General features: G+C 47.0%; 1 protein-coding gene across 6 annotated transcripts in view; it reads left to right on the plus strand.

The window, feature by feature from the left end:
* The first annotated feature begins 9 nt into the window (after positions 1-9).
* The window catches only part of TCN2 (transcobalamin 2), a 33,978-nt gene continuing 6,495 nt past the window's right edge, over positions 10-27,492 (plus strand). For 2 of the 6 annotated variants that reach the window (XR_012325255.1, XM_073790300.1), the window contains exons 1-9: positions 10-124; positions 10,468-10,576; positions 18,383-18,505; positions 20,110-20,326; positions 20,628-20,838; positions 23,822-24,014; positions 24,750-24,907; positions 25,904-26,065; positions 27,299-27,471. Coding sequence is in view for 5 of the 6 variants with exons in the window: in XM_073790300.1 (XP_073646401.1) it covers positions 20,775-20,838; positions 23,822-24,014; positions 24,750-24,907; positions 25,904-26,065; positions 27,299-27,471 (750 nt within the window). In the remaining variant the exon portion in view is untranslated. The remainder of the gene's footprint in view (positions 125-10,467; positions 10,577-18,382; positions 18,506-20,109; positions 20,327-20,627; positions 20,839-23,821; positions 24,015-24,749; positions 24,908-25,903; positions 26,066-27,298; positions 27,472-27,492) is intronic. The other 4 variants (XM_033837189.2, XM_073790302.1, XM_073790301.1 and 1 more) reach the window with 4 other exon arrangements.

Here is a 27,492-nt window from a genome sequence, read left to right on the forward strand (position 1 = left end):
GCCTGTTGGGATGGAAGGGGGCGGAAGGCTTAGAGGCGACGCAGCGCCTTCTGGGATGCAGAGGGGAGAAGCACTCAGAGGTGTGGGAGTACGAGTTTCCCTTGTCTGAGAGGCCGCCTCGGCGGTAAGTGAAGCTGGGCGCGCTTCGCCGGTGGCTATTGGCTTTTACTTTTGTCCATTCGCTGTTACCGGGATAAACAGAGCAAAAGCAGACTTTTTTCTTCATAGGGGTGGAGAGACTCGAGAGGCCACTTATATTTTCTGAGCCTTAGCGGAGGGTTGAAAAATGACGAAAGACCAAGCAGAATTACAGAACTCGTGGTATATTTAAAATGCACATTTAAGACGTTTTGAGCTTTTAATATGTATACACAAATTTCGTAGTGTGTTTCTCAAAGAATAATTACAAATTTATACAAATATTCACACCAAGTGGTGTGGTCTGGGAAGCAGGTAAAATTTGTAAAATTTGATGTTTTCTTCTTTCAGGCCTCTAAACTCCATTTGGAGATTGCCTCAAATTTTTATTTATTTATTAATTATTTAAGTTATTTTTGACTGCTGCGGCACATGGGATCTTCACTGAGGCATGGGGGATCTTTCGTTGTAACTCACAGGCTCCCCGGTCGTGGTGCGTGGGCTTCTCGCTAGTTCCGGCATGAGGGTTTTTCTCTCTCTAGTTGTGGCGCTCTGGTTCCAGAGCGTGTAGGCTCTGTAGTTTGCGGTACATGGGCTCTAGATGAGGCGCGAGAGCTCCATAGTTGTGGCGCACCGGCTTAGTTGCCCCTCAGCGTGTGGGATCTTAGTTCCCCGACCAGGGATTGAACCTGTGTCCCCTGCATTGTAAGGTGGACTTTTTACCACTGGACCACCAGGGAAGTCACAAGATTGCCTCATTTTTTTTTTTTTTTTTTTTTTTTTTTGGTACGCGGGCCTCTCACAGCTGTGGCCTCTCCCGTTGCTGAGCACAGGCTCCGGACGCGCAGGCTTAGCAGCCATGGCTCACGGGCCTAGCTGCTCCGTGGCACGTGGGATCTTCCCTGACCGGGGCACGAACCCGTGTCCCCTGCATTGGCAGGCGGACTCTCAACTACTGCGCCACCAGGGAAGACCCTGCCTCAAAATTTTGAATTTGAGGCCCTGTGAATGTGACCTGACCCAAAGTTGTAGTGATAGAACTCACCCTTTAAAGGTAAATACAGACATTAAACACTGGCTAGTGCTTGTTTTGAACAATGTGCATTTTATTATGTACTTTCAATTAAAGCTAAAGTAAAGTAAAAACCTAGTGATTCTACAAACAGCGAAAAATGATGAAATGAAAACCAGCTAGGGGAAGGTGAGCTGGCAGAACTTTGAATGAACTTGCCAGAGAGGTGTGAGGAAAACCAGGGTCATGTGGTGCTCCCAGCAGAAGACCAAGGAGTGTTCCAGAAGTGGGGCAGGAGAGAAGGAAGGATGGCAAAGATTGGTGCCACCATGAAAGTTATAAAAGGTGCAGAGGTGGTGGTCTCTATCACATCTCTGTTTAATTCATCAGTCTGGTGCCTGCAGAAACTGGATTGATTCTGGAGAATGACTATAGATTACTGTGCACTCAAGCAAGTAATAGCCCTGATCACAATTGATGCGCTTGAAATTGTTTCATTGCTAGAGCAGATTAATAAGGCTTGAGGTATATGGTTTGTTGCCATTGATTTAGCAAGTTCATTCTTTTACATTCCACTTAGAAAAGAGGATCAGGACTTCCCTGGCGGTCCAGTGGTTAAGACTCCACGCTTCCAATGCAGGGGGCCCGGGTTCGATCCCTGGTCTGGTAACTAAGATCCTGCATGCTGCGTGGTGCGGCCAAAAAATAAAGAGGATCAGAAACACTTCTCATTCTCATGGAACTGACAATAATATTCATTTAGTTTTACGTTGGGGCTATGTTAACTCTCCTGCCCTCTGTTATAATACTAGTCTGAAGAGATCTGGATCATCGGAACAGCCCACAGATGTGACACTGATCTGTTACACTGATATCATGCTGATCAGACAGGACATGTAGAGAGGGCTCTGAAGCAGGTCCTGGCTGCAGAGCAAACCGTGCCTCACTTGGACCATCGGATCCAGCAGACCCTATGGTGTTGGTGGAGTCAGCGGAGGGAAAGATTCAGTATAGAGCTTATGGCAAGCCCCAGTGGGAGAATCACAATGCAGAACTCTGGAATTCTTGGGCAAGGTCATGCCACCTACTGCAGAGAAGTGTACACCATTGAAGAAATACCTGCAGGCTTGTTACTGAGCCCTGGTATAAAACAGTTGGCCATTTGTCATCAAGTGACCAAGTTCAGAACTTCCAATTATGAGTTGGGTTATTTTGGACCCAGTGAGGAATAAAAGTAAATGGGCCCAGCAGAGGTCATTGTAAATATAATCAAGCCCTCCTGGGACCAGAGGGCACAAGTAAGCTGCATGAGCGAGTAGCCTAGGACCCCTATTGCACACAACAGTTGCTCCAAAATCCCTTCCCTGTTTGCCCCTAAGCCTGTATGGAGGTCCCACATGACTAGCTGAAAACGAGGAGGAAAAGACTCAAGCTTGGTTTATGGACAGGTTGGCTCAGTGCACAGGTGCAAAGCAAAAATAGACCACAGCTACATAGCAGCCACTTTCAGAGTTGGTCTTGAAAGACAGTGGAGATGGAAAATCTTCCCAATAGGTGGAGCTGCAAGCAGTCATCCGCTTTTTATGGAAGGAAAAGTGACCTAAGTTGAAAATACAGATAGGTTCCTGAGCAGTGGTCAGTGGTCTGGCTGTCTGGAAGGGGATCTGGAAGGAAAAGGACTAGAATGTAGAGATAAGATCTGAGGTAGAGGCATATGGCTGGATGAGAGAAAACACTGAGCCCCCAGTATGCCACTATTCCTTGAGGAGACCAACTGGCCACTTGACAATTCAGCTGCAGTGGGCCTTTCTGTCCTGGAAATGTCACCAGTTTGTCCTGAGAGAGAGAGATACCTAACCTGGGCAAGGGTCTGCCTTGTCTGCCTGCAGACTCAGCCAGAGCCACTATTCAGCAGCCCATGGAATGCCTGACCTACAAGCATGGAATCCCACGTATCATAGCCTTCAACCAGGGACCTGTTTTACATGCAGGGAGGTGTAGGAGTAGGCCCATGGCCTTGGGATCCCATGGATATACCACCTACTGCACCATCCAGAGACATCCAGCATCACAGAATGCTGGAACAGCCTTCTACAAGCATAGCTGAGGTACCAGCTTGGAGGAAATACTCTGTGATAAGCCAACCCACTTACTCCCAATGACTCACTGGGAGAATATTGTGCTTCCCATTCCTGTAACTCTGAGCTCTGCAATGTTGGAGACCCTGGTCCTCAAAGAGGACATGCTTTTCCCAGGGGACACAGAAAGGGTTCCATTGAATTATAAGTTGTGGCTACCACATGGGTACTTTGACCTTCTTGTGCACAGGGACCAGCAGGTTTGAAGAATTTTTCGCACGGTTTGCTCTGCAGCCAGGACCTGTTTCAGAGCCCTCTCTACATGTCCTGTCTGATCAGCATGATATCAGTGTAACAGATCAGTGTCACATCTGTGGGCTGTTCCGATGATCCAGATCTCTTCAGACTAGTATTATAACAGAGGGCAGGAGAGTTAACATAGCCCCAACGTAAAACTAAATGAATATTATTGTCAGTTCCATGAGAATGAGAAGTGTTTCTGATCCTCTTTATTTTTTGGCCGCACCACGCAGCATGCGGGATCTTAGTTACCAACACTGAGAGGCCCGCGTACCACAACAACAACAAAAAGACACATGCACCCCAATGTTCACAATGGGGATGGGACAACATGTGCAGAACCCAGGTGAGCTGCTTGGGAGCCTCCTGGCACTCCATTGCCCACTGCAACTGAGAATGGACACATGAATTACCCCTGGCATGAAAAGAGTTAACATACCAAGGGTTCACGACCCTCAGCAATAAGGTTTGGGTTATGCTATCAAGACCTGCTGAGGTAAGAGCTGAGACTCAGGTGAGTTTAGGATGGATGGTGGAAGAAGATGAATACCAACTGCAGCCCTGAGTCACGGATCAACCAAAGCAATGGAGGTTATGGTTTATTCTAGTAACATCCCTTTTCTTAGGTTCCACTCAGGAAGCGAGGCCCATGGAACTATCTCTGAACCTGTGTGGAGAAGTAAATGTATGTGGTGCAAGGGGTAGACTGTAGTGGCTTCAAAACATGTCTCTCAGGCCTCCTACTGTGGGGAGCACAATTGCCCAATCGCCCCAGCTGTGCTCTGAAACCCATCGAGTGCTAGTGCAAAGGCTGTGCTTCCCATGGGCTCCCAGCCAATGACTGAGCACAGCAAGGATACTGAGGGAGGCCTGGTCCTTGGAGTCACAGGACTCCTCTGTTGGGTGACTGTTTTGTGTCAGTCTCAGCCTATCATCGATAGTGATGCTATTGGCTAGGAGTGCCTGGGGGGCCTGTACTACCAGTGGGAGCCCCCCACACCCCAGACGTTTCCCCAACTGGAGCCAGTGTCGTGGATGGACTAGTCCTTGTGATTGCAAGATACACCTCAGCAACAACCATTAGGGAACTTTGGGGGGAAAAGAAAAGGTTTATTAGAAGTCCTGGAGGGTACCTGGCACGTCTGGGGCCACACAGCAAGGTCACAGGTAGAGAGAGAGAGAGCATGCACCTGGGGTTTTGCCTTTATTGGGGTTGAGGATGAGGTGCCTAGGGTTTCACAGGTTCACTCTTTATTGGCAAATTTAAAACAGAAGAGCCAGAATTAGGACACAGGAAGGGAAAAGTGGGGTCACTCAAGCAGTCAGTTATGTAGGTTACCCAGGACTTTCTGAAAGGGGAATTTTGGGGAATTCCCTGGGGGTCTAGCAGTTAGGACTCTGCACTTTCACTGCCGAAGAGGCAGGTTCAATCCCTGGTCAGGGAACTAAGATCTCACAAGCCGCTGGGCTAAAAGAAAAAAGTGGGGGAGGGACTTCTTGGGTGGGGGCAGCCTGTCTCCTTATCTATTTGTTTAACTAGTAACTGTGTTCCACAAAATGTTTGAGGTGCGTGTCTTTGAAATGAATGCCTCAGCAATCGAAAGCTTAATGTCAGGCACTTAAAATTAAAAAAAAAAAAGCTTACTGTCAGGCACTTACACTACAGTAACTTTTTTTTTTTTAATTTATTTTTATTTTTGGCTGCATTGGGTCTTTGTTGCTGCGCTCGGGCTTTTCTGTAATTGCGGTGAGCAGGCTTCTCATTGGGTGGCTTCTCTTGTTGCAGCCCACGGGCTCTAGGCACGTGGGCTTCAGTAGTTGTGGCTCGCAGGCTCTAGACCGCAGGCTCAGTAGTTGTGGCGCACAGGCTTAGTTGCTCCGCGGCACGTGGAATCTTCCCAGACCAGGGCTCGAACACATGTCCTCTGCATTGGCAGGCGGATTCTTAACCACTGAGCTGCCAGGGAAGCCCCACTACAGTAACTTTGATCCCAGGGCTTGCCGTAGGCCTTGCTGAAAGTTTCTTAAATCTCTACAGCATTAATTATTAGAGAAATGCAAATCAAAACTACAATGAGGTATCACCTTACACCGTTCAGAATGGCCATTATCAAAAAACCTAGAAACATAACTAATAAGAACCTGCTATATAAAAAATAAATAAAATAAAATTCAAAAACAAAAAAAATCTAGAAACAATAAATGCCGGAAAGGGTGTGGTGAAAAGGGAACCCTCCTGCACTGTTGGTGGGAATGTAAATTGATACAGCCGCTGTGGAGAACAGTATGGAGTTTCCTTAAAAAACTAAAAATAGAACTACCATATGACCCAGCAATCCCACTACTGGGCATATACCCAGAGAAAACCATAATTCAAAAAGACACATGTGGGCTTCCCTGGTGGTGCAGTGGTTGAGAGTCCACCTGCCGATGCAGGGGACAGGGGTTCGTGCCCCGGACCGGGAAGATCCCACATGCCGCGGAGCGGCTGGACCTGTGAGCCATGGCCGCTGAGCCTGCGCGTCTGGAGCCTGTGCTCCACAGTGGGAGAGGCCACAACACTGAGAGGCCCGCTTACCACAACAACAACAACAAAAAGACACATGCACCCCAATGTTCATTTCAGCACTATTTACAATAGCCAGGACATGGAAGCAACCTAAATGCCCATCAACAGACAAATGATTAAAGAAGATGTGGTACATATATACAATGGAATATTAGCCATAAAAAGGAACGAAATTGGGTCATTTGTAGAGATGTGGATGGATCTAGAGACTGTCATACAGTGAAGTAAGTCAGAAATAGAAAAACAAATATCGTATATTAACGCATATATGTGGAACCTAGAAAAATGGTACAGATGAACCTGTTTGCAGGGCAGAAATAGAGACACAGATGTCGAGAACAAACGTATGGACACCAAGGGGGGAAGTGGCAGGGGTGGTGGTGGTGGTGTGATGAATTGGGAGATTGACATATATACACTAATATGTATAAAATAGATAATTAATAAGAACCTGCTGTATAAAAAATAAATTCAAAAATTCAAAAAACAAAAAGACATGTACCACAATGTTCATTGCAGCACTATTTACAATAACCAGGACATGGAACCAACCTAAATGTCCATCAACAGATGAATGGATAAAGAAGATGTGGCACATATATACAGTGGAATATTACTTGCCATAAAAAGAAACAAAATTGAGTTATTTGTAGTGAGGTGGATGGACCTAGAGTCTGTCATACAGAGTGAAGTAAGTCAGAAAGAGAAAAACAAACACCGTATGCTAACGCATATATGTGGAATCTAAAAACAAAAACAAAAAAAATGGTACTGATGAACCTATTTGCAGGGCAGGAATAAAGAGGTAGACATAGAGAATGAACTTGAGGACATGGGGTGGGAGGGCGAAGCTGGGGTGAAGTGAGAGTAGCATTGACATATATACACTACCGAATGTAAAATAGCTAGTGGGAAGCAGCAACATAGCACAGGGAGATCGGCTTGGTGATTTGCGATGACCTAGAGAGCTGGGATAGGGAGGGTGTGAGGGAGGCTCAAGAGGGAGGGGATGTGGGGATATATGTATGCATATGGATGATTCACTTTGTTGTACAACAGAAAGTAACACAGTATTGTGAAGCAATTATACTCCAGTAAAGATCTATTAAAAAAAATATCTCTACAGCAGTCTCAGACCTCCCTTACCTATTTCCTTCCTTCCCTCTCTCCTTCACAGGGGTCAGACCTGCACCATAGCCTGACAGGTCCACTGGCTTCCTCTGGTTCCCTTTCCCTTTATACTCATAGAATTTTCCCCGATCAATCCTATGCACATCTAATACCATCTTGGCATCTGCTCTTGGAGGACCAGGACTAACACAACCAGTCATAGATTTATAACTTGATTTTTCACAAACCAAATACACTCATATAAGCAGTACCCAGCTCAGGAAACAGAACGTGACCAGCGCCCATGAGCCCTCCCTGCAGTGCCTCCTTCCAGTTCCTATCCCTCAAAGAGAATCACTAATCAAATTCCCACATCATACCTTAGTTTTGCCTATTTTTCAACACTCTGTGGACAAAAAAATGTCACCTGCTGTATCAGTAAAAAAAAAAAAAAAGGATGTTCCTGCCATCAGGCCATCAGCCACTGCAGCAGCCTCACTGGGCATCCTTGCTACGAAGTCCAAGCTCATACTACTCACTGCACGACAGGCCAATAAATTGAGAGATGAGTTGTTGGGGCAAGGAATAGCGACTTTATTCAGAAAGCCAGCAGACCGAGAAGATGGTGGACTCATGTCCCAAAGAACCATCTTGCCTGAGTTAGAATTCAGGCTTCATTTATACTAAAAGGGGAGGAAGTAAAGTCAAACATTTCCTGGTTCTGGTCAGCCTCAGGAGGGGATGTGTTAGTTCCCTCCTTCCTGTAGTCATTCACAGGTGGGCCTGGTCTGGATGTGAGCCAAACAAAGGGATTTTAGCTTAGTGCTCATCACCTGGGAGGCAGGGGTCCCAGAGGAGGGTCATTATAATTCAAGCTTATAGGCAACATCCCTTTAGTGATTAACTTGTAATAGAATTCCCTATTACACCCTGAAGGGATTCAGATGGAGAAAAACAGGAGACTAGCCCTAGATAGCTAAAGTGCATATCAAAGGAATGATTTCAATGAGCCCAGACTCTTGCATCTTCCCATACATAGAAAAGCACTAAATTCATTAACTTGAGATGTCTGTTTTCTCTTTAATTAACAGTAATCTTTTGATGTTCCAACTACCTGGGCTTTTTGTTGTTTTTCGTTTGTTTGTTGTTTCTTTGTGTGTTTTTTGTTTATTTTTTTGCAAAAACTCCTCTCTGTATCCTGGCTCCTCCCTTACCTCTTCAGAACAGTCCCTTAGAGTTATCTGAGAGGCTGTATCCTGGGCTTAAGTCCTCAGAAAGTCTGCTGAATAAAACATAATTTTAGGGCTTCCCTGGTGGCGCAGTGGTTGAGAGTCCGCCTGCCGATGCAGGGGACACGGGTTCGTGCCCTGGTCTGGGAAGATCCCACATGGCGCAGAGCACCTGGGCCCGTGAACCATGGCTGCTGAGCCTGCGCGTCCGGAGCCTGTGCTACGCAACGGGAGAGGCCACAACAGTGAGAGGCCTGCGTACCGCAAAAAAAAAAAAAAAAAAAAAAAAAAAAAAAAAAAATTCGGCATGGGGGAATTCCCTGGCAGTCCAATGGTTAGGACTCTGTGCTTCCACTGCAGGGGGCACAGGTTCAATCCCTGGTCAGGGAACTAAGATCCCTGTGTGGCACAGCCATAAAAAAAAAAAAAAAGAAATTGGGGATGGGGTCAGTTGACTGTTTCTGTCTATAAGTCTTATGCAGTTGAAATCATGAAAGCTGGAATAGGCTGGGGGCTGGCTGGACATGCTTCTGTTTCTTCAGGTAATCACAGAGCTTCTTCAGGTAATCATGTGGATTACTTTCCTGGGCCAATTTAGGCTTCCACCCAGGATAGCAGCCTCAGGGTGGTTGGACTGTTTACACAACAGCTCTCAAGTGTTGCCAAGAGCAAGGTGGCAGTGCATTATCTTTTCTGACTTGAAGTCATATATTATCACTTCTTGTATATTCTGCAACTTACAAGCAAGTCACAAATCTGCCCAGATTCAAAGGGAGAGGACTTAGACTTTGTGAATGAATGACAAAATTATAGAAGACCACAGTGGGATGGGGTATTGTTGCAGCCATCATTGCAAAATACAATCTGATATATGCTCTTTGTCTCTATTAATGCTTTTTGCCTAAGACTATTTGATCTGATAATAATATAGCTAAGCCAGCTTTATTTTGGTTGGTATTTTTCTGGTATATCTTTTTCTAACCTTTCACTTTTAATCTTTTTGCATTTTTATGTTATAGGAATTTCTCTTGAAAACAGAATATAGCTGGGTATTTTAAAAACCAACCTGATAGTCTTCGCCCTTGAACTGGATAGTTTAATCCATTTACATGGATTGTGATGGCTGATATATTTGGGTTTCTGTCTTCTGTCTTATTTTTGTTCTACCTATTCAGTTTTTCTGGGTTTCTTTTTTCTCCCCCTCCTTTTTGTTTTCTTTTAGATTAAATTCTCCCCACAATAATTCTGTTTGTCCTTCTACTAGTTTACATACTGTTTCTGTTCTTTAAATGATTATCCAAAATTTTTAACTTACACTTAAAATCAATAGACCCTCCAGAACATAGGATTATTTATTTAAGGACACCAGCAAAATACCTTCAAAGTCCACAGAAATGATGAGATGATGATTTTAAGGACTCCTCCTTTTTTTTTAAAAGAAGTAGACTTTATTTTGGGGACTTCCCTGGTGGTCCAGTGCTTAAGAATCTGCCTTCCAATGCAGGGGACGTGGCTTCGATCCCTGGTTGGGGAACTAAGATCCCACATGCCACGGGGCAACTAAGCCCACGTGCCACAATTACTGAGCCCACGTGCCACAACTAGAGAGAAGCCTGCGAGCCGCAACTAAGACCCAGTGCAGCCAAATAAATAAATAGATAGATAGATAGATTTTATTTTTAATTTTTCCCCCCCGCCACACCACACAGCATGTGGGATCTTATTTCCCCGACAAGGAATTGAACCCACACCCCCTGCATTGGAAGCGTGGAGTCTTAACCACTGAACTGCCAGGAAAGTCGCCAGGACTTTATTTTTTAGAACAGCTTTAGCTTTACATAAAAATTGCGTAGGTAGTGCAGAGAATTCCCATATATCCCACAGTCAGTTTTTCTTATTATTAACATCTAACATTAGTATGGTACATTTGTTACAATTAATGAACCAGTATTGATACTTTATTATTAATATACATTATTCAGATTTCCTTAGTTTTAAACCTAATATCTTTTTTTTTTTTTTCTGTTCCAGGACACCACGTTACATTTGTCATGTCTCCTTAGGCTCCTCTTGGTTGTGACAGTTTCTCAGACCTTCCTTATTTGTGATGACCTTGACAGTTTTGAGGAGTCCTGGTCAGGTATTTTGCAGGATGTTTGGAATTTGTTTTTTTACTCATGGTTAAACTGGGGGTTGGAGGGACTTCCCTGGTGGTCCAGTGGGTAAGACTCTGCATTCCCAATACAGGGGGCCCAGGTTGGGTCCCTTGTTGGAGAACTAGATCCCAGATGCATGCTGCAACTAAGACCCAGCATAGCCAAAATAAATAAATAAAATAAATAATAAATAAATTTTTTAAAAACTGTGGGTTGGAGGAAGAAGACCACAGAGGCGAAGTGCCATTTTCATCACATCCTATCAAGGGTGTATGCTGTCAACATGATTGTTCACCTTGGCTTTGGTCATTTGGTTGATGAATTGCTTGTTGGGCTTCTCGATTGTAAGGATGCTCTTCCTCCCACCCACTTTCCGTACTGTATTTTTTGGAAGGAAGTCACTCTGCACAGCCCACACTTAGGGAGTGGGGAGTTATGCTCCCCCTCCTTGAAGGCAGAGTATCTGCATATATTATTGGGAATTTTTCTGCATGAGAGATTTGTCTCTCATCCATTTGTCTTAGTCTGTCTGGGCTGCTATAACAAAATACCATAGACTTGCTATAACAAAATACCATACCATTAGTAGCTTGCAAAGAACAGAAATTTGTTTCTCACAGTTCTGGAGGCTGGAAAGTCCACTACCAAGGTGCCGACAGATTGGGTGTCTGGTGAGGGCTTGCTTTCTGGTTCATAGACAGCCAAATTTTCACTGTGTCTTCACATGGCTGAAGGAGTGAGGGCTCTCTCCGGGGTCTCTCTTTTTTAAAAAATTTTATTGAAATATGGTTGTTTTATAGTGTGTTAGTTTCAGGTGTATAATAAAGTGATTCAGTTATTTTATTTATATAGATATATTTATAGATATATTTATATATATATATATTCTTTTTTTTAACATTCTCTTCCATTATAGGTTATTACAAGATATTAAGTATAGTTCCCTGTGCTATACAGTAGGTCCTTGTTAGTTATCTACTGGGGTATCTTTTATAAGGAGTCTAATCCCATGCATGACGGCTCCTAATTACCTCCCAAAGGCCCCACCTCCAGAAAACATGGCATGGGGATTAGGTTTCAACACATGAATTTGGGGGGACACAAACATTCAGTGTATGTCAGTGTTTATTTATTTGTTGAATCATTTATTTATATCAGTATGTAAGCATGGATATTTATTTTTTACTTTGGGTTATAGTCTAATATCACTTTTGTTGCTCAAATTATTCCAGCTTTGGCCACTAGGGGCCCCCCTTCAGTTTGCTCCTGTATCCCTTTGACATGATCAGTGTGGGTGCACGTGTGCATGTGTGTACTTCCTTACCTTCTGGACCTATAAGATGCTCCAGGCTCATCTTGCATATTTCTTGTCCCAGTCCTAGTATCAGTCATATTAGGGGAACCTGGTTCCTTTTATTGGAGAATGGTTATTATAAATCAAAATCTGGGCACTCAGTAATCTTATTGCTACTGTGCTGTCTTTGCTTCTAGACCCTCTCAGCTGACAGCAAAAAGTATGTTTGTGTATACTGTTCTGTTGTGTACACACATACCTATAACTATTTCTGGATGTAACCATCTTTGTCTGTATTTAGCTAAACATGAATTCATGCTGATGTCTCCACCACACCGTCACCACACAGATCATTCTAGCCTCCTCCCCTTGCTTGTCTGTAAACCCCGACTCCAACAGTGAGAAGCCTGACTTCTGTAACCTGCCATCCATTTGCTTAATTGTTAATTCCAATACTCATGTCTGCTAGCATCAGAATTATTAACTCTCACCCTCATGATATAGTGCTTATGTGCAGATCTTCTTGCCTTTATTCTACAGACCCGACTCATCATCACAGTTTCTTAGGCCAGCACTCTTTCCCCCACTCTTTTTTTTTTTTTTTTAACAAATTTATTTATTTTTGGCTGTGCTGGGTCTTCTTTGCTGTGTGCGGGCTTTTCTCTAGTTGCGGTGAGTGGGGGCTACTCTGTTGCGGTGTGCGGGCTTCTCATCGCGGTGGCTTCTCTTGTTGCAGAGCACGGTCTCTAGGTGCGTGGCCTTCAGTAGTTGTGGCTCGTGGGCTCTAGAGCACAGGCTCAGTAGTTGTAGCACACGGGCTTAGTTGCTCCACAGCATGTGGGATCTTCCCGGACCAAGGCTCGAACCCGTGTCCCCTGCATTGGCAGGCGGATTCTTAACCACTGTGCCACTGGGGAAGTCCTCCCCCACTCTTTTGGTGAGGTTGCTTCATACATTTGTAATACAATTAGATTGTTTGTCACATTCTGCATTCTATCCTGGGATCCCGTCGTCTCCTGAATAATATTTTTTTAATTTGCATGCGTTAAGTTCACTGTGTGTGCTGTAAAGTTCTATAGGTTTTGACAAATATGTAGTATTATATATCCACCATTATACTCTCATACAGTTTTGCCATACTTGCTTCACCTATTCAACCCTCCCTTCCCCTACTCTTTCCCCCCAGCCTCTGGCAACTACTGATCTTCTTACTATTTACCATAGTTTTGCCTTTTCCACAATGCTGTGTAATAGGAATAATCGGAGACCTTTCAGTCTTGCCCCTTTCTTCCCTCGGCAATATGAATTTAAGTTTCACCCCTGTCTTTTTGTGGCTTAATAGCTCATTTATTTTACTTTAAAATTTTTTTTGGCTGTGCCACTCAGCATGTGGGATCTTAGTTCCCTGACCAGGGATCAAACCCATGCGTCCCCTGCATTGGAAGTGTGGAGTCTTAACCACTGGACAGCCAAGGAAGTCCAATAGCTCATTTCTTTTAATTGCTATTTTCAGTTATATAATATTTCATAGTATATATGTACCAGAATGTGTTTATCCATTCACCTATGGAAAGACACCTTGGTTGCTTCCAGTTTTTGGCAATTATGTATGAAGTTGTTATAAACTCTCACATGCAGATTTTTGTGTGGATATAAGTATTCATATCTGTTGGGTAAACAGCTAGGAGCACTATTGTGGAATCTGATAGGGAAACTATGTTTTGCTTTGTAAGTAACTGCCAACTGTCTTCCAAAGTGGCTGTACCATGTTGCATTCCCACCAGCAGTGAGTGACAATTCCTGTTGTTCCACATCCTTGCCAACATTTGGTGATGTCAGTGTTTTGGATTTGAGCTATTCTAATAGGTATATAGTGGTATCATTGTTGTTTTAATTTGCAGTTACCTGGTGACATATGAAATGGAGCATCTTTTTATATGCTTATTTGCCATCTATATATCATCTCTGGTGAGATGTCTGTTCAGGTCCTTGGTCTATTTTTAAATTGGGTTGTTTGTTTTCTTATTGTTGAGTTTCAAGGGTTCTTTGGATAACCATCTTTTTTTTTTTTGCGGTACGCGGGCCTCTCACTGTCGTGGCCTCTCCCGTTGGGAGCACAGGCACCGGACGTGCAGGCTCAGCGGCCATGGCTCACGGGCCTAGCCGCTCCGCGGCATGTGGGATCTTCCCGGACTGGGGCACGAACCCATGTCCCCTGCATCGGCAGGCAGACTCTCAACCACTGCGCCACCAGGGAAGCCCCTGGATAACCATCTTTTATCAGATATATCATTTGCAAATATCTTCTCCCACACTGTGGCTTGTCTTCTCATTCTCTTGACAGTGTGCTTAGCAGAGCAGAAGTGTTTTTTTTTTTTAAATGAAGTCCAGCTTAGCAATCATTTCTTTTATAGACCATGCTTTTGATGTTATATCTTTTTTTTTTCTTTTTTTGCGGTACGCGGGCCTCTCACTGTTGTGGCCTCTCCTGTTGCAGAGCACAGGCTCCGGACACACAGGCTCAGTGGCCATGGCTCACGGGCCTAGCCGCTCTGCGGCACGTGGGATCTTCCCGGACCAGGGCACGAACCCGTGTCCCCTGCATCGGCACGCGGACTCTCAACCACTGCACCACCAGGGAAGCCCTGATGTTGTATCTTAAAAGTCATCACCTCTTCCAGAAGTTTTTTAGTTTTGTCTCTTACATTTAGGTCCACTTTGAATTAGTTTTTTGTGAAAGGTAAAAGGTATATGCCTAGGATTAATTCTTTTTTTTTGATATATCCGATTGCTCCAGCACCTTTTGTTGAAATTACTGTCCTTTCTCTATTGTCAGTTGCCTTTGCTCCTTTGTCAAAATACTGGTTGACTATTTTTGAGGTAGTCTGTATATGGGCTCTCTATTCTGTTCTGTTGGTCAGTCTGTTGATTTTTTGACCAATAGTACACCATTTTGACTACTGCAGCTTTATTGTAAATCTGGAAATCAGGTAGTGTCAGTCCTCCAACTTTGTTCTTCTTCAGTGTTTTGCTGGTTATTCTGGTTTTTCTTTGCCTTTCCACATGACCTTTAGGATCAATTTGTCAATATACACAAAATACCTTACTCGGATTTTGATTGGGATTATTCAAAACTATAGATCATGTTGGGAAGAATTGACATTTAATAAAATTGAGTCTTCCAATCCATAAACACAGAATGCCTCTCCATTTATTTAGAACTTCTTTGATTTTTTTTTAAATTTTTTTTCCAGGGTTCTTTTTTTTTTTTTTATTAAAGGATAGTTGATTTACAATGTTGTGTTAGTTTTAGGCATACAGCACAGATTCAGTTTTATATATATATATATATATATATATATATATATAACTGAATATATATATATATTCTTTTTCAAACTCTTTTCCCTTATAGGTTATTACAAAGTATTGAGTATAGTTCCCTGTGTTATACAGTAGTTTCTTGTTGGTTATCTATTTTATATATAATAGTGTGTATCTGTTAATCCCATACTCTTGATTTATCCCTCCCCTTCCTTTGGGATTCTTTGAGGTATAGGTTTGAAGTACATTATGAAAGAGATATCATTTTTTTCTGCCATGTACCAGGCTGGTTTTTAAAATATTATTTATAATAATAATAAATCACTTTAGTCTTCATTATTATTTATTTATTTTCTTTTGTGGTACGCGGGCCTCTCACTCTTGTGGCCTCTCCCGTTGCGGAGCACAGGCCTATGGCTTACGGGCCCAGCCACTCCGCAGCATGTGGGATCTTCCCAGACCGGGGCACGAACCCGTGTCCCCTGCATCGGCAGGCAGACTCTCAACCACTGCGCCACCAGGGAAGCCCATAGTCTTCATTATTATTGAAGGTCTTAACAGTGGGAATGGAAGCGCTCCCAGAAAGGCAGGAGCAACAGCAGAGGAAGGTCCCTTGGCCACTGCCTGCCATGACCTCAGTCAATTGTCTCCTCAGAGCCTCAGTTTCTTCATTAACAAACTGGAGGATGATGGAGCTGTTCTGAGGGCTAATTGAAAAAGATGTATGTCCGTTGGTACAGGGGCCACTCAGTTTTTATATCTTGAGTGAGAATCTGTTTCATGAACATAGACTGCAGGCCAGTTTCTTGACCTACTTGCATCTTCATAAAAACTCTCCCACGTGTGGGTATTGTTATGACCCCTTTAGAGATTAAAAAAACAGAGACTGAGAAATTAACACGCCCAAGTCTACACAGAAGTAAAGGGCATATTCTGCGTCTGAGCTCAGTTGGTCAGATGCCAAGTGTCCTTCTAGCTTAGCCATTGCTGGCCGCACCGTGCAGCATACGGAATCTTAGTTCCCGCGACTGGGAATCGAACCCTCACCTCCTGCAATGGAAGCACGGAGTCCTAACCACTGGACCGCCAGGGAAGTCCCTAGCTCTGCCATTTCTGATCACCAGGACCTGGAGGCATTGCCTCTTCCACTGTTTCCCTGCCGATCCTCTTTCCTCGGCTACCTCCAGCCTTTACACATGCTGTTCCCTCTGCCTGGAATACTCTCCTTGGCTGGATAAGTGGCCAAAGGAAAGGAAGATGAGCCCTATATTTACTTTGAAGCTGGACCCAGACCTCTGCAAGAGTCGCCTGTAAATTCAGAACAGTTCCAAGGATCTGTCTGAGCAGCTCTCCTGGGACCTGCAAGTAGGAATCCAGTGTGTCCCCTCCTGAGGTCCTGTCAAGACCGCTAGCCTTTGAAGAGGGAGGGGGAATGCAGGGGAAAGAGGGGAAGACTGTCGGACAGGATTACTCCAATCCTGCCACAGCATCATTTGATATTTCCCAGCCTTATGTTGGGGAGAAAGAATTTTCCTCTACCCTTCAAAGGTTCTTTTGGCTGGTCTGATGATCAAATTGACATGAGACAGAGTAACAGAAAATCAAATTTAATTTTGTAAGTACGAGAACCCCACATACGTGAGAGGTTCAAAGATAGAAAGGTAAAATGAGGTATTTATGCCATCCTGAGCTAAGGAATGGGATAGGGACCTGGGGCTTCAACAGGAAGGAGGGCAATTCACAGGAACAAGAAGCAAAAGAGCAAACATTTGGTAATTAGATATTTGCCCTGCCACACAGATGGGTCACTCAGATAAGATTCATCTCTGGTAATAATTCTCATTTTGGGAGAGACTTCCAATGTAAGTTCTTCCAGGTAGTTAAGGGAGGGACAGATGTTTCTCTTGAGCCCACAGGGTCTTGATTTCCTTTAGCTCAAAAGAATCCATATGCCATGGCGTGTTTGGGGGAGGCTGGAGCTGAACCTCTTCAGTTGCATGGCTTAAGATGGTCCAACAGTCTTGTGTTACATGCAAGGCTGTTTTCTCTTACTTAGCTGGAATCCAGATCCTTAGAATTTGGAAACTTGCTAAGTGGACACTGACTGTTCCCTGTAACATTCTTTCCTGGATTTTGACAGATAGTTATTGATAAGCGCTGAAAGTGTTATGAGCTCGAACCACACACTAGGCACCGGTGGTAAGCATTTTATAAGCATTCTCATTTGATCCTCATGAGAAACGTATGAGCACAGTGCCACACGCCCATTTTACAAGAAACAGGCTTAGAAAAGGTGTCTCTTGCCAAAGGTCACAGAGGCAAAACTAGAGTCCAGGTCTGTGGGATGACCCCTTTTTTGGTGTTGCTGTTGAGATTTAATAATTTTTTTTTTTGCCTTATCAAGGACATTCTTAAGTGAAACCAGGTTTTCCCCACCTTGGAGTGCACGGGGGTAAAGAATACAGTGACTACTAGTACAGTTTGGTGTCACTGCCTTGATTCCTGCTAAGACACTAGCAGTTTTAGATGCCACTGCTTTACACCATGAGTGCAAATACCCAAAAAGCAAACAAGGCAGATAATGTCTTAGTATTTTCTAAAGTAATTTTGAACTCACAGACCCCCTAAAAGGGTCTTGGAGGCCTCCAGGGATCCACAGACCACACTTTGAGAACAATCCTCTGGGTTATGGGACTATCAGTGATTTTCTGGTTTTTCTTTCCCTCTTCTTCCTCTACCTCCTTCTTCTCCCTTAACACATTTTCTGATTTTTCATGCAATCCACATATCTTACTTATATAATTTTTAAAATTTAAGATTAATTATGAACATCTTTCTACGTTAAATGGAGTCTAAGATTTTAATATATTTACATTTTTAATTAAGAAAATGGATTTTCCATATGTAATGATACAGCCATGTATTTATTCTTCTCATGCCACCTTCACACATACAATTTTTTTTCACTTCACCTTTTTTTTTTAAAAAATTGAAGTATGCTTGATGTACAATGTTATATAAGTTTCAGGTGTACAACATAGGGGTTCAAAATTTTTCAAGGTTATACTCCATTTATAGTTCTTATAAAATATTGGCTATATTCCCTGTGTTGTACAATATATCCTTGTTCATGCATAAAATTTAATTTTTTTCCTGTTGGATTCTTTCTTAGGCTGTATCCTAGTCCAGTTGTCCTGAGACCACCAAGAACAAACCTTTAGTCTGACAGTCAGCTCAGTTGATCCACTGCAATGAGGGGGAGGAACTGAGGGCATCTGACTACACAGAGGGCAAGGTGATTACAGGATTTGGGTGAAGAGTGGGGTTAGGTTAGGTGAAATGTAAACCAAGCAGTGCTTTTTTTTTTTTTTTTTTTTTGGCCGTGCCACGTAGCATGTGGGATCTTAGTTCCCTGACCAGGGATCGAAACTGTGCCCCCTGCAGTGGAAATGTGGAGTCTTAACCACTGGACTGCCAGGGAAGTCCCAACCAAGCAGTATTTTGATAGGCTCAGCACAGCACAGGGCTGCGTGAGAAGTGTCAGCTTCAGGTTTGGACAGCAAAGTATCCTGTGTAAGAGGAAACTACAAAGTTGAGACAGGCATGGAACGTTGAGTCCAGGAATTCCATACTGGGGCAACTTCTCTGTGTCAAAGTGACTTGGCGCCTCTGGGGTTGTTTCTTTCTTACTAACATAATTTCAGGCAGCAAATTCCTGATAGTTTGTGATTGTAGGGGAAAAAAGAAATCCCGGTAAAAAAGTACAAGTAATAGTCACTCACACAGCATGGTTATCGGGACACTTTACAGTTGTTGTAACGTGACCTTGGGAGAAATAATGTTTCCTTTTTACATTGCAGCTGGCTTTGTCTGTGCCTGTCTGGACAGGCAAACTTTTACCTGCTCATTCCAAGCTAATCTTTACTTTCTCAGCTATAGACCCCCAAACAGAAGTCCTGAACCAAATGATTTAGTCGTTTTTCTTTTTCACTTCCCCTGACTGCATTACCTGAAACAGTCCAGTTCCACCCCCAATCAGTCACTCTGTTTCTGATAGCTATGGAAATGCACCTCGTCCCCACTGGTCACTGTGGTACATTCGAGTCCTCAGGGATCAGAGGTGACTCTCCCAAGGAAGCTGCTTCTCACCAGAGGCTGCTGTCCTGGAGGTGGCAGGAAACAGAATCATTGACACTGGCCACAGGCAGAGGGTTGGGGAGCGGGGCAGTCCCATCCCAAACCAAGGCAGCTCCATTGCCCACAAATTTCCAAGGCCCCCGTGGAAGTCTGAACCCAAGAATCTGCAGAAGTTGGGCCTCTAGCTGGCATCCCTCCTTCCCTGGAACTTCACCCTGATGGGCCATGCCCAGCCTCCTTGCACTAGACGATCTAATTTTATATTTATAAGGTACTTCCGTAAACAGATGCAGTCTCTATTTATTTATGTCTGTATTTATTGGCTTGTGATAAGTCAGGCACAAAACTGGATTATCTTGAAAGACTGAACTGTGGCAATTTGCCATAAAATGATTGCAGTAAAAATTTTATTTAGAAATGATTAGAGATGTTTTAAGGTCGTAACATCTTCACAAGTTGAGCTGGAAGGGAGCTTAATTAGAATGATCTTCTCTAACCCTTTCAGCTCACACAGGAGAAACTCTTTCAAACTCAGAGAGGTTAAGTCACCTGGCCAAGGTAACACAGCACCTCCAGAGCTAACTCTTGGACATAGATTCTCCTGTGGACCTAGGCAGGTGGGGGAATCCTTTGTTCTCTCTCCTCCTTGAAGAGAGTGTTTTTAGGTTACTTTCTTAGTCCTGACAAGTGGCCCTGCTAACCATGGCTTTGTGTCTCAGATGATTAAGTCTTGTTCATTAAATGGCTTTGTTTTGTCTCCAGGAGGCTCCCAGCTTTCTGGTCGGCTGAGAAAACTGGCCTGTCTGGTCCGGTTCGGCTGCACTCCACACACCCCCACCCCCACCCCACCGCCGGGGCGGGCTGGCAGAGAACAGCTGACTCCAGCCGCTGCTCATGTGACCGTCGCAGCTCCCTGTCCTGCTCCCTGTCCCAGGCCAGAGTGGACACTTTCAAGGTCTCCTTCTGGGAGGGGTACCAGGTAGGCACCCCAGCCCTGCCCGTCCACCGCTGGAACAGCCAAGGGGATACAGGACAGGAGTGGTCGGACAGACTTGGGCAGATCAGAAGTCAGACCTCCTGTGCTGGTCCAGGGCTCTTTGGGCAGCAGGGACAGAATGTGGTTGGCTTCGCAATGTCGCACACCACCACTGCTTGCCCTCCCCCTCCCCCTGTCCCCGACCTCCAGGAAGGCCTGCTCTACCAGCCCTTCCTTCCTTTGTTCTTTGGCCTTCCTTTCCCCTCAGCTACAGACCTTTTCCCCTTTCTCTCTGCTGATTTAGCAGCGTGCCGCCGGGCGTGGAGGGATTAATCAGTGACAGGAAGCTGCCTCTTTCGGAGCAGTGACTGCTGTGGTCAGGAGAGCCTCTGCCAGGCCAGCCCTAGGAATCTGTCCTGCTCCCCGCCTGCTGCTTACCCCTGCTCCTGCCATGGGGTGCCTTGGGGCCCTCCTCTTCCTGCTTGGGGGCCTGGGAGCTCTCGCCCAGATCTGCGGTGAGTACCTGGATCTACTCCGTGCCTCTTGCCTGCTGGGTCCTTAGGAGAGAGGACCGTCTTGTCGAAGCCCCTCATTATATAGCTGGAGAAACAGGCTCAGATGTGTGTGTGTGGCAGGGATGACTTAGCTGCCCCTCTGGGCTCCCACAGCAGTTTGGACTTAGCTGGACCTCAGTGTTGTAGCACATTTTATTGAGATGAATTGTATGTCTGACTCGCCGCCAGACAAGATCACTTCCATTAATTCAGTCATTTGTTCATTTATTCATTCAATACACATTGATTGAGCCTTCTCTTTGCCAGGCACCATGTTAGGCTTTGGGGAAAGAACAAAGAGCAAGACAGGTCTCCCCCCATCCCTCCTAGAGCTTCCATTCTAGTGAATGGGATGGTGGTCAAGAGGCAAGTCAGTGCTGTGTTGGGGGCTGTGATGAGTGCCAAAGGAAGCCCAAGGCCTGGAGGGGGTGGGGGAATGCCAATTCAGGGAGAAGGGGTGGGAAGGATTTCCAAGGACCAGGGAGTGATGCAGAAACTAAGACCGGAAAGAGGAAAAGGAGCTGGCAAGGAAAGGAGTGAGGGGCGGGCACCCCGGCAGAGGGAAAGCGAGCGTGTGGAGACCCTGGCGGGTCACGGTGGCGGCAAGGCGTTTGCTTTACGTTCCATACAGGGGCCTGCCTGCTCCGGTGCCCCTGGGAGTATCTCGGGAACTCTTGGGACCTGTCTGGGAGTTGGAGCGCACAGGCTCAGGGCTGCTTGTGCCCCGGAGCCCCACGGGAAGCAGAGGCAGGAAGGGAAGGTGGGCCGCCCGCCTCTCTTCATTCCTGGTCGTCCTCTGCCCACAGCATTTCGCTCTGCCTACACCAGCAGGGTCTCCTGTGACCCTTGCAGAAACCGAGAGGCAGGTTCAGTCGTGTGCAGGTGACTCATGAAGCAGTCAAGGGTTGAAGGGGCCAGGTGACCTGCCCAAGGCGCCCCAGCTTTCCAGGGCTTTGCTGGACTCAGTTCTCAGAACTCCAGGTCACGGTCTTCCCTAGGCACCAGGAGCCTCCCGCCCGGCGTGTTCCACAAGTGCCACCAGACCCCTCGGCCCTTGGCTCTTGGTTCCTGTCCAGGCAGTCCCCAGGGCAGACCCGGCACCCTCAGCGGGTATGAACCTTTCAACAGTTGGTCCATAGGCCTGACCCCAAAAGAGCCCTGGACTGGGTTCGGGGGTGCAGCCCACTGCTGCTGGGCCATTTAGTCACTCCCAGTCTCATTCACTCACTTATAAAATGGGCTAAGAATGCTCCCCTGCCTTCCTCCTTGGTGTGATGCAAGGATCCCACCACCTGCTTTACCAGGTTCAAGCCCTGTGTGGCTGTGAAACTGACACAGAGCTGCACTAGTGCCCATGCAGGATGGGCTTCCGTGCTTCCTCTTGTCAAAGCCAGTCCTCAGCAGGCAGAGCTGGGCGGCCCTGTGAGCTGGAGGCCCTGAGGGGAGGGAGCTCGCCCAGGCTCACTTTTATTACCCTGGGTGAACCTTAGCAGCTCCTTCCTGCTAAGGAAGCTGAACTGTGTTTACCCACCTCTCTTTACAGCACCAGCTCCTCTTCCTATCCTGCTAATCCCAGGGCTGACTCACCCGCTGGAGGTCAGAGCCCAAGGTGGGGGCGGGGCTCCCTCTCCAGTTTGAAGAAAAGGGAGAGGAAAAGAGAACTGTGGAGGGAGAGATAAGGAGAGAGACAGGCTGAGAGATGGAGAGAATGAGATAGATCCAGAGAGAGAGAGAGATTCCTACAGAAATGGGGGCAGGCACACAGAAAAGCACTGAGAAAGAGAAAGGAAAAGAGAAACAGCCCCCTCCCCAGTTCCTTTGCTCCGTCCCCTGGGAGGGGCGACCTGCCCAGCAGCTGGAGCCCCACAGCAACTGGGAGGCAGTAAATGGGGAAAAGTCTAAAGTGGCTCCAAGGCCACCTACTCAGCTCAGGTTCCCTCCCTTCGGGAGGAAAGCGCCAGTCAGCTGGAGCTGGGAAACACCCCTAAGGGCTTCTGCTTCCCTCGTGGGTAAATCCCGAAGCACACAAGGATGATGGCTTTCTAACAATTCACCTCACAATCTCAGGTCCTTTTCACCTAAACTGAGGGGGCAGGGAAAGCGTTATTCTGAGATCTGCCCAGAGGAAGTTCACCAGGCAGCCCCAGTTAGCCAGTGGGCAGGCTGCAGTGTTTTTGTTTTTGTTTTTTTTTTAATTGGAATATAGTTGATTTACAGTGCTGTGTTAGTTCCAGGTATACAGCAAAGTGAATCAGTTATACATATATATCCACGTTTTTTGAAGATTCTTTCCCCATATAGGTCATTACAGAGTATTGAGTAGAGTTCCCTGTGCTATACAGTAGGTCCTTATTACTTATCTATTCTATATATAGTAGTGTGTATATGTCAATCCCAGTCTCCTAATTTATCCGCCCCCCTTCACCCCTGGTAACCGTAGGTTTGTTTTCTACATCTGTGACTCTATTTCTGTTTTAAAACTGGTTCTGTAACCTGTTCCCTGTGCGAGTTGAAGTTTTTGTAAATGGGTAGAACACTCCCACACTTTGGACTTCTGTTTCCTCTTTTGTGCAATGCGATGATGACAGTACCTACGTCACAGGGCTGGCCTGAGGACCGAGGGAGGTGGGGTGCAGTGCCTGCGGCACCCCACGCTGCTCGGCATCCAGTCTCTCTGTCACTCCTGATGGACAGAGTGGCTGCCTGGCACCCGCTTCCTCTGCCCTGGGCCCACCAGCTCTCCCTGGCCCACTCCGGCCACTCTTTCAGGATACCGGCTTTTCCTGTTACCGCTGCCTCTTGTTACAGTCGGACTCCCGCATACGAGTAGGGTGTGTGCCAGGTGACAGTAAGGTGGGGATGTTTATTCCCTGGAGAAGACCCTGGTAAGGTGTCACTGGTGGCATGGCCCTGCGACCTCACTTGGCCTGTTCTCTTTCCTAAGAAATAACAGAGGTGGACAGCACGCTGGTGGAGAGGCTGGGCCAGCGCCTCTTGCCCTGGATGGACCGGCTCTCCCCGGAGCAGCTGAACCCCAGTATCTACGTGGGCCTGCGCCTCTCCAGCCTGCAGGCTGGGGCCAAGGAGGCCCACTACCTGCACAGCCTCAAGCTCAGCTACCAGCAGAGCCTCCTGAGGTCTGGCCATGCTCTCTCTCCTCTTTTCCCCATGGCGTGCTCCACATCCTAAGAGACAGGAGATCTGTGTTCCGGTTTGGGCCTGTCACTGCTTTGTTGGGAGACCTTAGGGCAACTTTCATCTCCTCTGGGCCTTTCTCCATCTGTGGAATGGGGTTGATCCGACTAGACTGGAGATGCCAATCTGGGGCCCTTGGGCGGCTACTGTACCCTCTGGTACCTGAGGCAGACATTACTAATCCATGGCCACACTCTTTCATACTGAGCCCAGCAGCAGTATTGGACTATCCGTGCTCCCTTTCCAGGGGCATTAAGAGGAAGCCTGTTCTGAGGTCCAGCACAGGAGTCTGAATGAGAGGTGAAGGGTCAGGACCACCATGGAGCATCTCCTGCTTGGACTCCCTCTTGAGAAGTGGATGCAGGGCAGGGAGAGGAAAGAAAGGGGAGAGTGTATGGGTGAAGTGTGACCAAAATGGTGGGGCAAACAGGTCATTTGGATGCAAGAGCCCTCAGAGTTTATCCTTGAGTTTAATTTCTCATCTTTATGAAATAAGCGTGACATACACAACTTACATAACTGACATCTGCTTTTGGCAGGTCTTGGAAACGTTCCAACTGCTAGGATTTTTTTCCGCTTTGTAGTGGTGGTGGGGGGGCACTCCAAGCCAGGCTTACCAGGGTGGCACTTTCTCACTGAAGTGTTGTTAACTGGCGTTGTCCTATGTCTGCCTCCAGCAATGACAACAGTGACTCCGAGGCCAAGCCCTCCATGGGCCAGCTGGCCCTCTACCTGCTCGCTCTCCGGGCCAACTGCGAGTTTGTTAGAGGCCGCAAGGGGGACAGCCTGGTCTCACAGCTGAAGCGATTCCTGGAGGATGAGAAGGGGGCCATTGGTGAGGAGGCGAGGTCTGCCGGTGTGGGGGAGGGCACATCAGACAACATTGTCTGGTGAAACGTCTACATTAGAACTTCGGGTTTTCTCCCCAGGCCTCTTTCCTGCCCTCCATTCTGCCTGTCTCCATATCTGCTAGAGGCTTGGGCCTGTCCCGGTAGCCATTCTTGATCAAGCCTTTCCTGCATTCCACATACACTCTGTTGGCAAGCCCTGCTGCTCACCCACCAAGACTGGCCTGATTACCCACCCGTGGGACAGCTGCACAGCCTCCCTACTACTCACTCCTTACCTCTCTCCACTAACTTTCCTGCCTCCTACCTCAATCTGGCACACACAGAGCGAGCCTTTAAATATAAATCTGATCTTGTTAGCGCTGCTTAAATCCTCCAGCAGCTGCTGCCTGCTGTGGTCACAGCCCTCAGGCCCAGTCCTGCCCACCCACCCTCTGGCTCACCCACTCGCCCGCCCCTCCGTGGGCTCCGGCCACCCTGGCCTTCTCTCAGCTCACAAACCAGCATCTTGACATATGTTCCCTCTATCTGGAAGGTTTCCTTCCCCTTCTAGCTCACTCCTACTCCACCTTCACCTCTCTCCCGCCCTTTCTCCCCAGCATCCCTGACTCAGAGAATCCTTCCCCGACTCCCCAGCTACTCAAAGACCTCTGTTATTTGGCCACGTGGACCTCGGTCCACAGTTCAGTTATAATCACGATCTCGTGAGCGTGGGTTGTGTTATTTCCGGAGGCCCTGGCTGCACTGTGCCTGGCCTGTCATCACTGTTCATACCTCCAAGCACAGCGTCTGACACTTAGTGGGGTTTCAGCAAGTATGAGTCAAGGGAATGAAGGAAAGATGGATCCCACGACCCAAAGGACGGTGTCGGGAAGTACAGGCAATGGGTCCAGTGCTGGCTGTGCTGGTTGCTGGGAGGGGACAGAGAGGTCACTCCTCAAGCCCAGCATGACAGCCCCACCCTGTGGTTTTCTCCCTCCCAGGGCATAATCACCAGGGCCACCCTCACACCAGCTACTACCAGTACGGCCTGGGCATCCTGGCCCTGTGTGTCCACCAGAAGCGGGTCCATGACAGCGTGGTGGGCAAGCTCCTGTATGCTGTGGAACACAAACAGCATCTCCAGCAGGGCCACCTCCCTGTGGGTGAGTGGGCCAGACCCTGAAGGCCAGGCTGGCACTCCTCCAGCCCCCGGCCCCAAATGAAGGCCTCCACCTCTGGTCCCATGCTCACCTTTCCTTGGGACCCCTCCTATCGAGTCCACTAGGAGCGCAATGGTGAGGGTTTGTTGTGGTGCAAGGGCTGCGAGCCAGCGCTGGGGCTGGACTGGCTTCCTGACCCCATCCTCCATCACATACTTACTGTAGGTCACCCTGGACAGATCAGCTGGCCTTTCTGGCTCAGCTTCTCTGATAAAATAACACCCCAGCAGCATCTCAGTAAAAGATGCTTTACATGTAAAGGGCATAGCATGGTGCTCAGCATGGAGAAAGTCCTGGATACACAGCTATGATGTTCTCATCAAATGAGCTGAGAGGCCTGAGGCCTGGATACTGGATCTGCTTCCTCACTGTGTGACCTTGGGTTTCCAGTGCCCTTTCTTGTCATCATGATTGCAAGGTCTCTTCTAGGCCTGGCTGTGTTCTGTGAGTGTGTGTGCCTCGCATAGGGCGGGGTAGGATGGAGTAGGTTGGAGGTGGGGAGGGTAGGTACCCAGAGAGAAGAAGGCAGCAGGGCCCCTGCCAGCAGAGAGCTTGTTCTGCCTCAGAGGCTTATAGAAAACCCACCGTGGACACATTAAATCATCCCAGGGTAGGGAGCTTAAAACCCCCCAGGGCCCAAGCAGCTCCCTGGACCTAATAAACCAGACCACCTGGGGGTGGACCCAGGCACCTGCTCCTTTAATAATCTCCTGGTGAGGAATTCACTGGCAGTCCAGTGGTTGGGACTCTGTGCTTTCACTGCCGAGGGCCCAGGTTTGAGCCCTGGTTGGAGAAGTAAGATCCCACAAGCTGTGTAGCACGGCCAGAAAAAAAAGAAAAAAAAAAAAAAGAAAAATCAAACAAACTCCCCTGGTGATTCTAAAGTGCAGGCAGGTTTGGGAACAAGTGTGTAGGCTAAAGTCCTCTTGGCCCTCCCTCCTCCAGTCTCTCTCCCCAACCTCTAACCCCCAGGCAGCAGACAGCGATACGGTGACCACCCATCCCAGTTTGCCATCCTGGAAACTGGGAAGACTAGGTTGTTGGTCCCCCTAGCTGGTGGAAACTTTCTGAAATGCTGCTCTGACCATATTGTCCCCCTACCTCCAGCCCTCCTGTGGCTGCCCATTGCCCCAAGGTCCTGCCCGGGCTGACCCCACTTGGCTCTGTCCCTTGCAGACACACTGGCCATGGCGGGCTTGGCCTTCTCCTGTCTGAAGCTATCCAACCTCAACCGCAATCTGAGAAACCGGAGCACTGTGGCCCTCGGGAGAGTGCAAGAGAAGATCCTAAAGGCCCAGACCCCAGAGGGCCACTTTGGGAATGTCTACAGCACCCCTCTGGCACTGCAGGTGGGAAGGAGACTCTGGGCT

Source organism: Tursiops truncatus, chromosome 13, assembly GCF_011762595.2.
Source record: "Tursiops truncatus isolate mTurTru1 chromosome 13, mTurTru1.mat.Y, whole genome shotgun sequence".
Classification (NCBI taxonomy): domain Eukaryota; kingdom Metazoa; phylum Chordata; class Mammalia; order Artiodactyla; family Delphinidae; genus Tursiops; species Tursiops truncatus.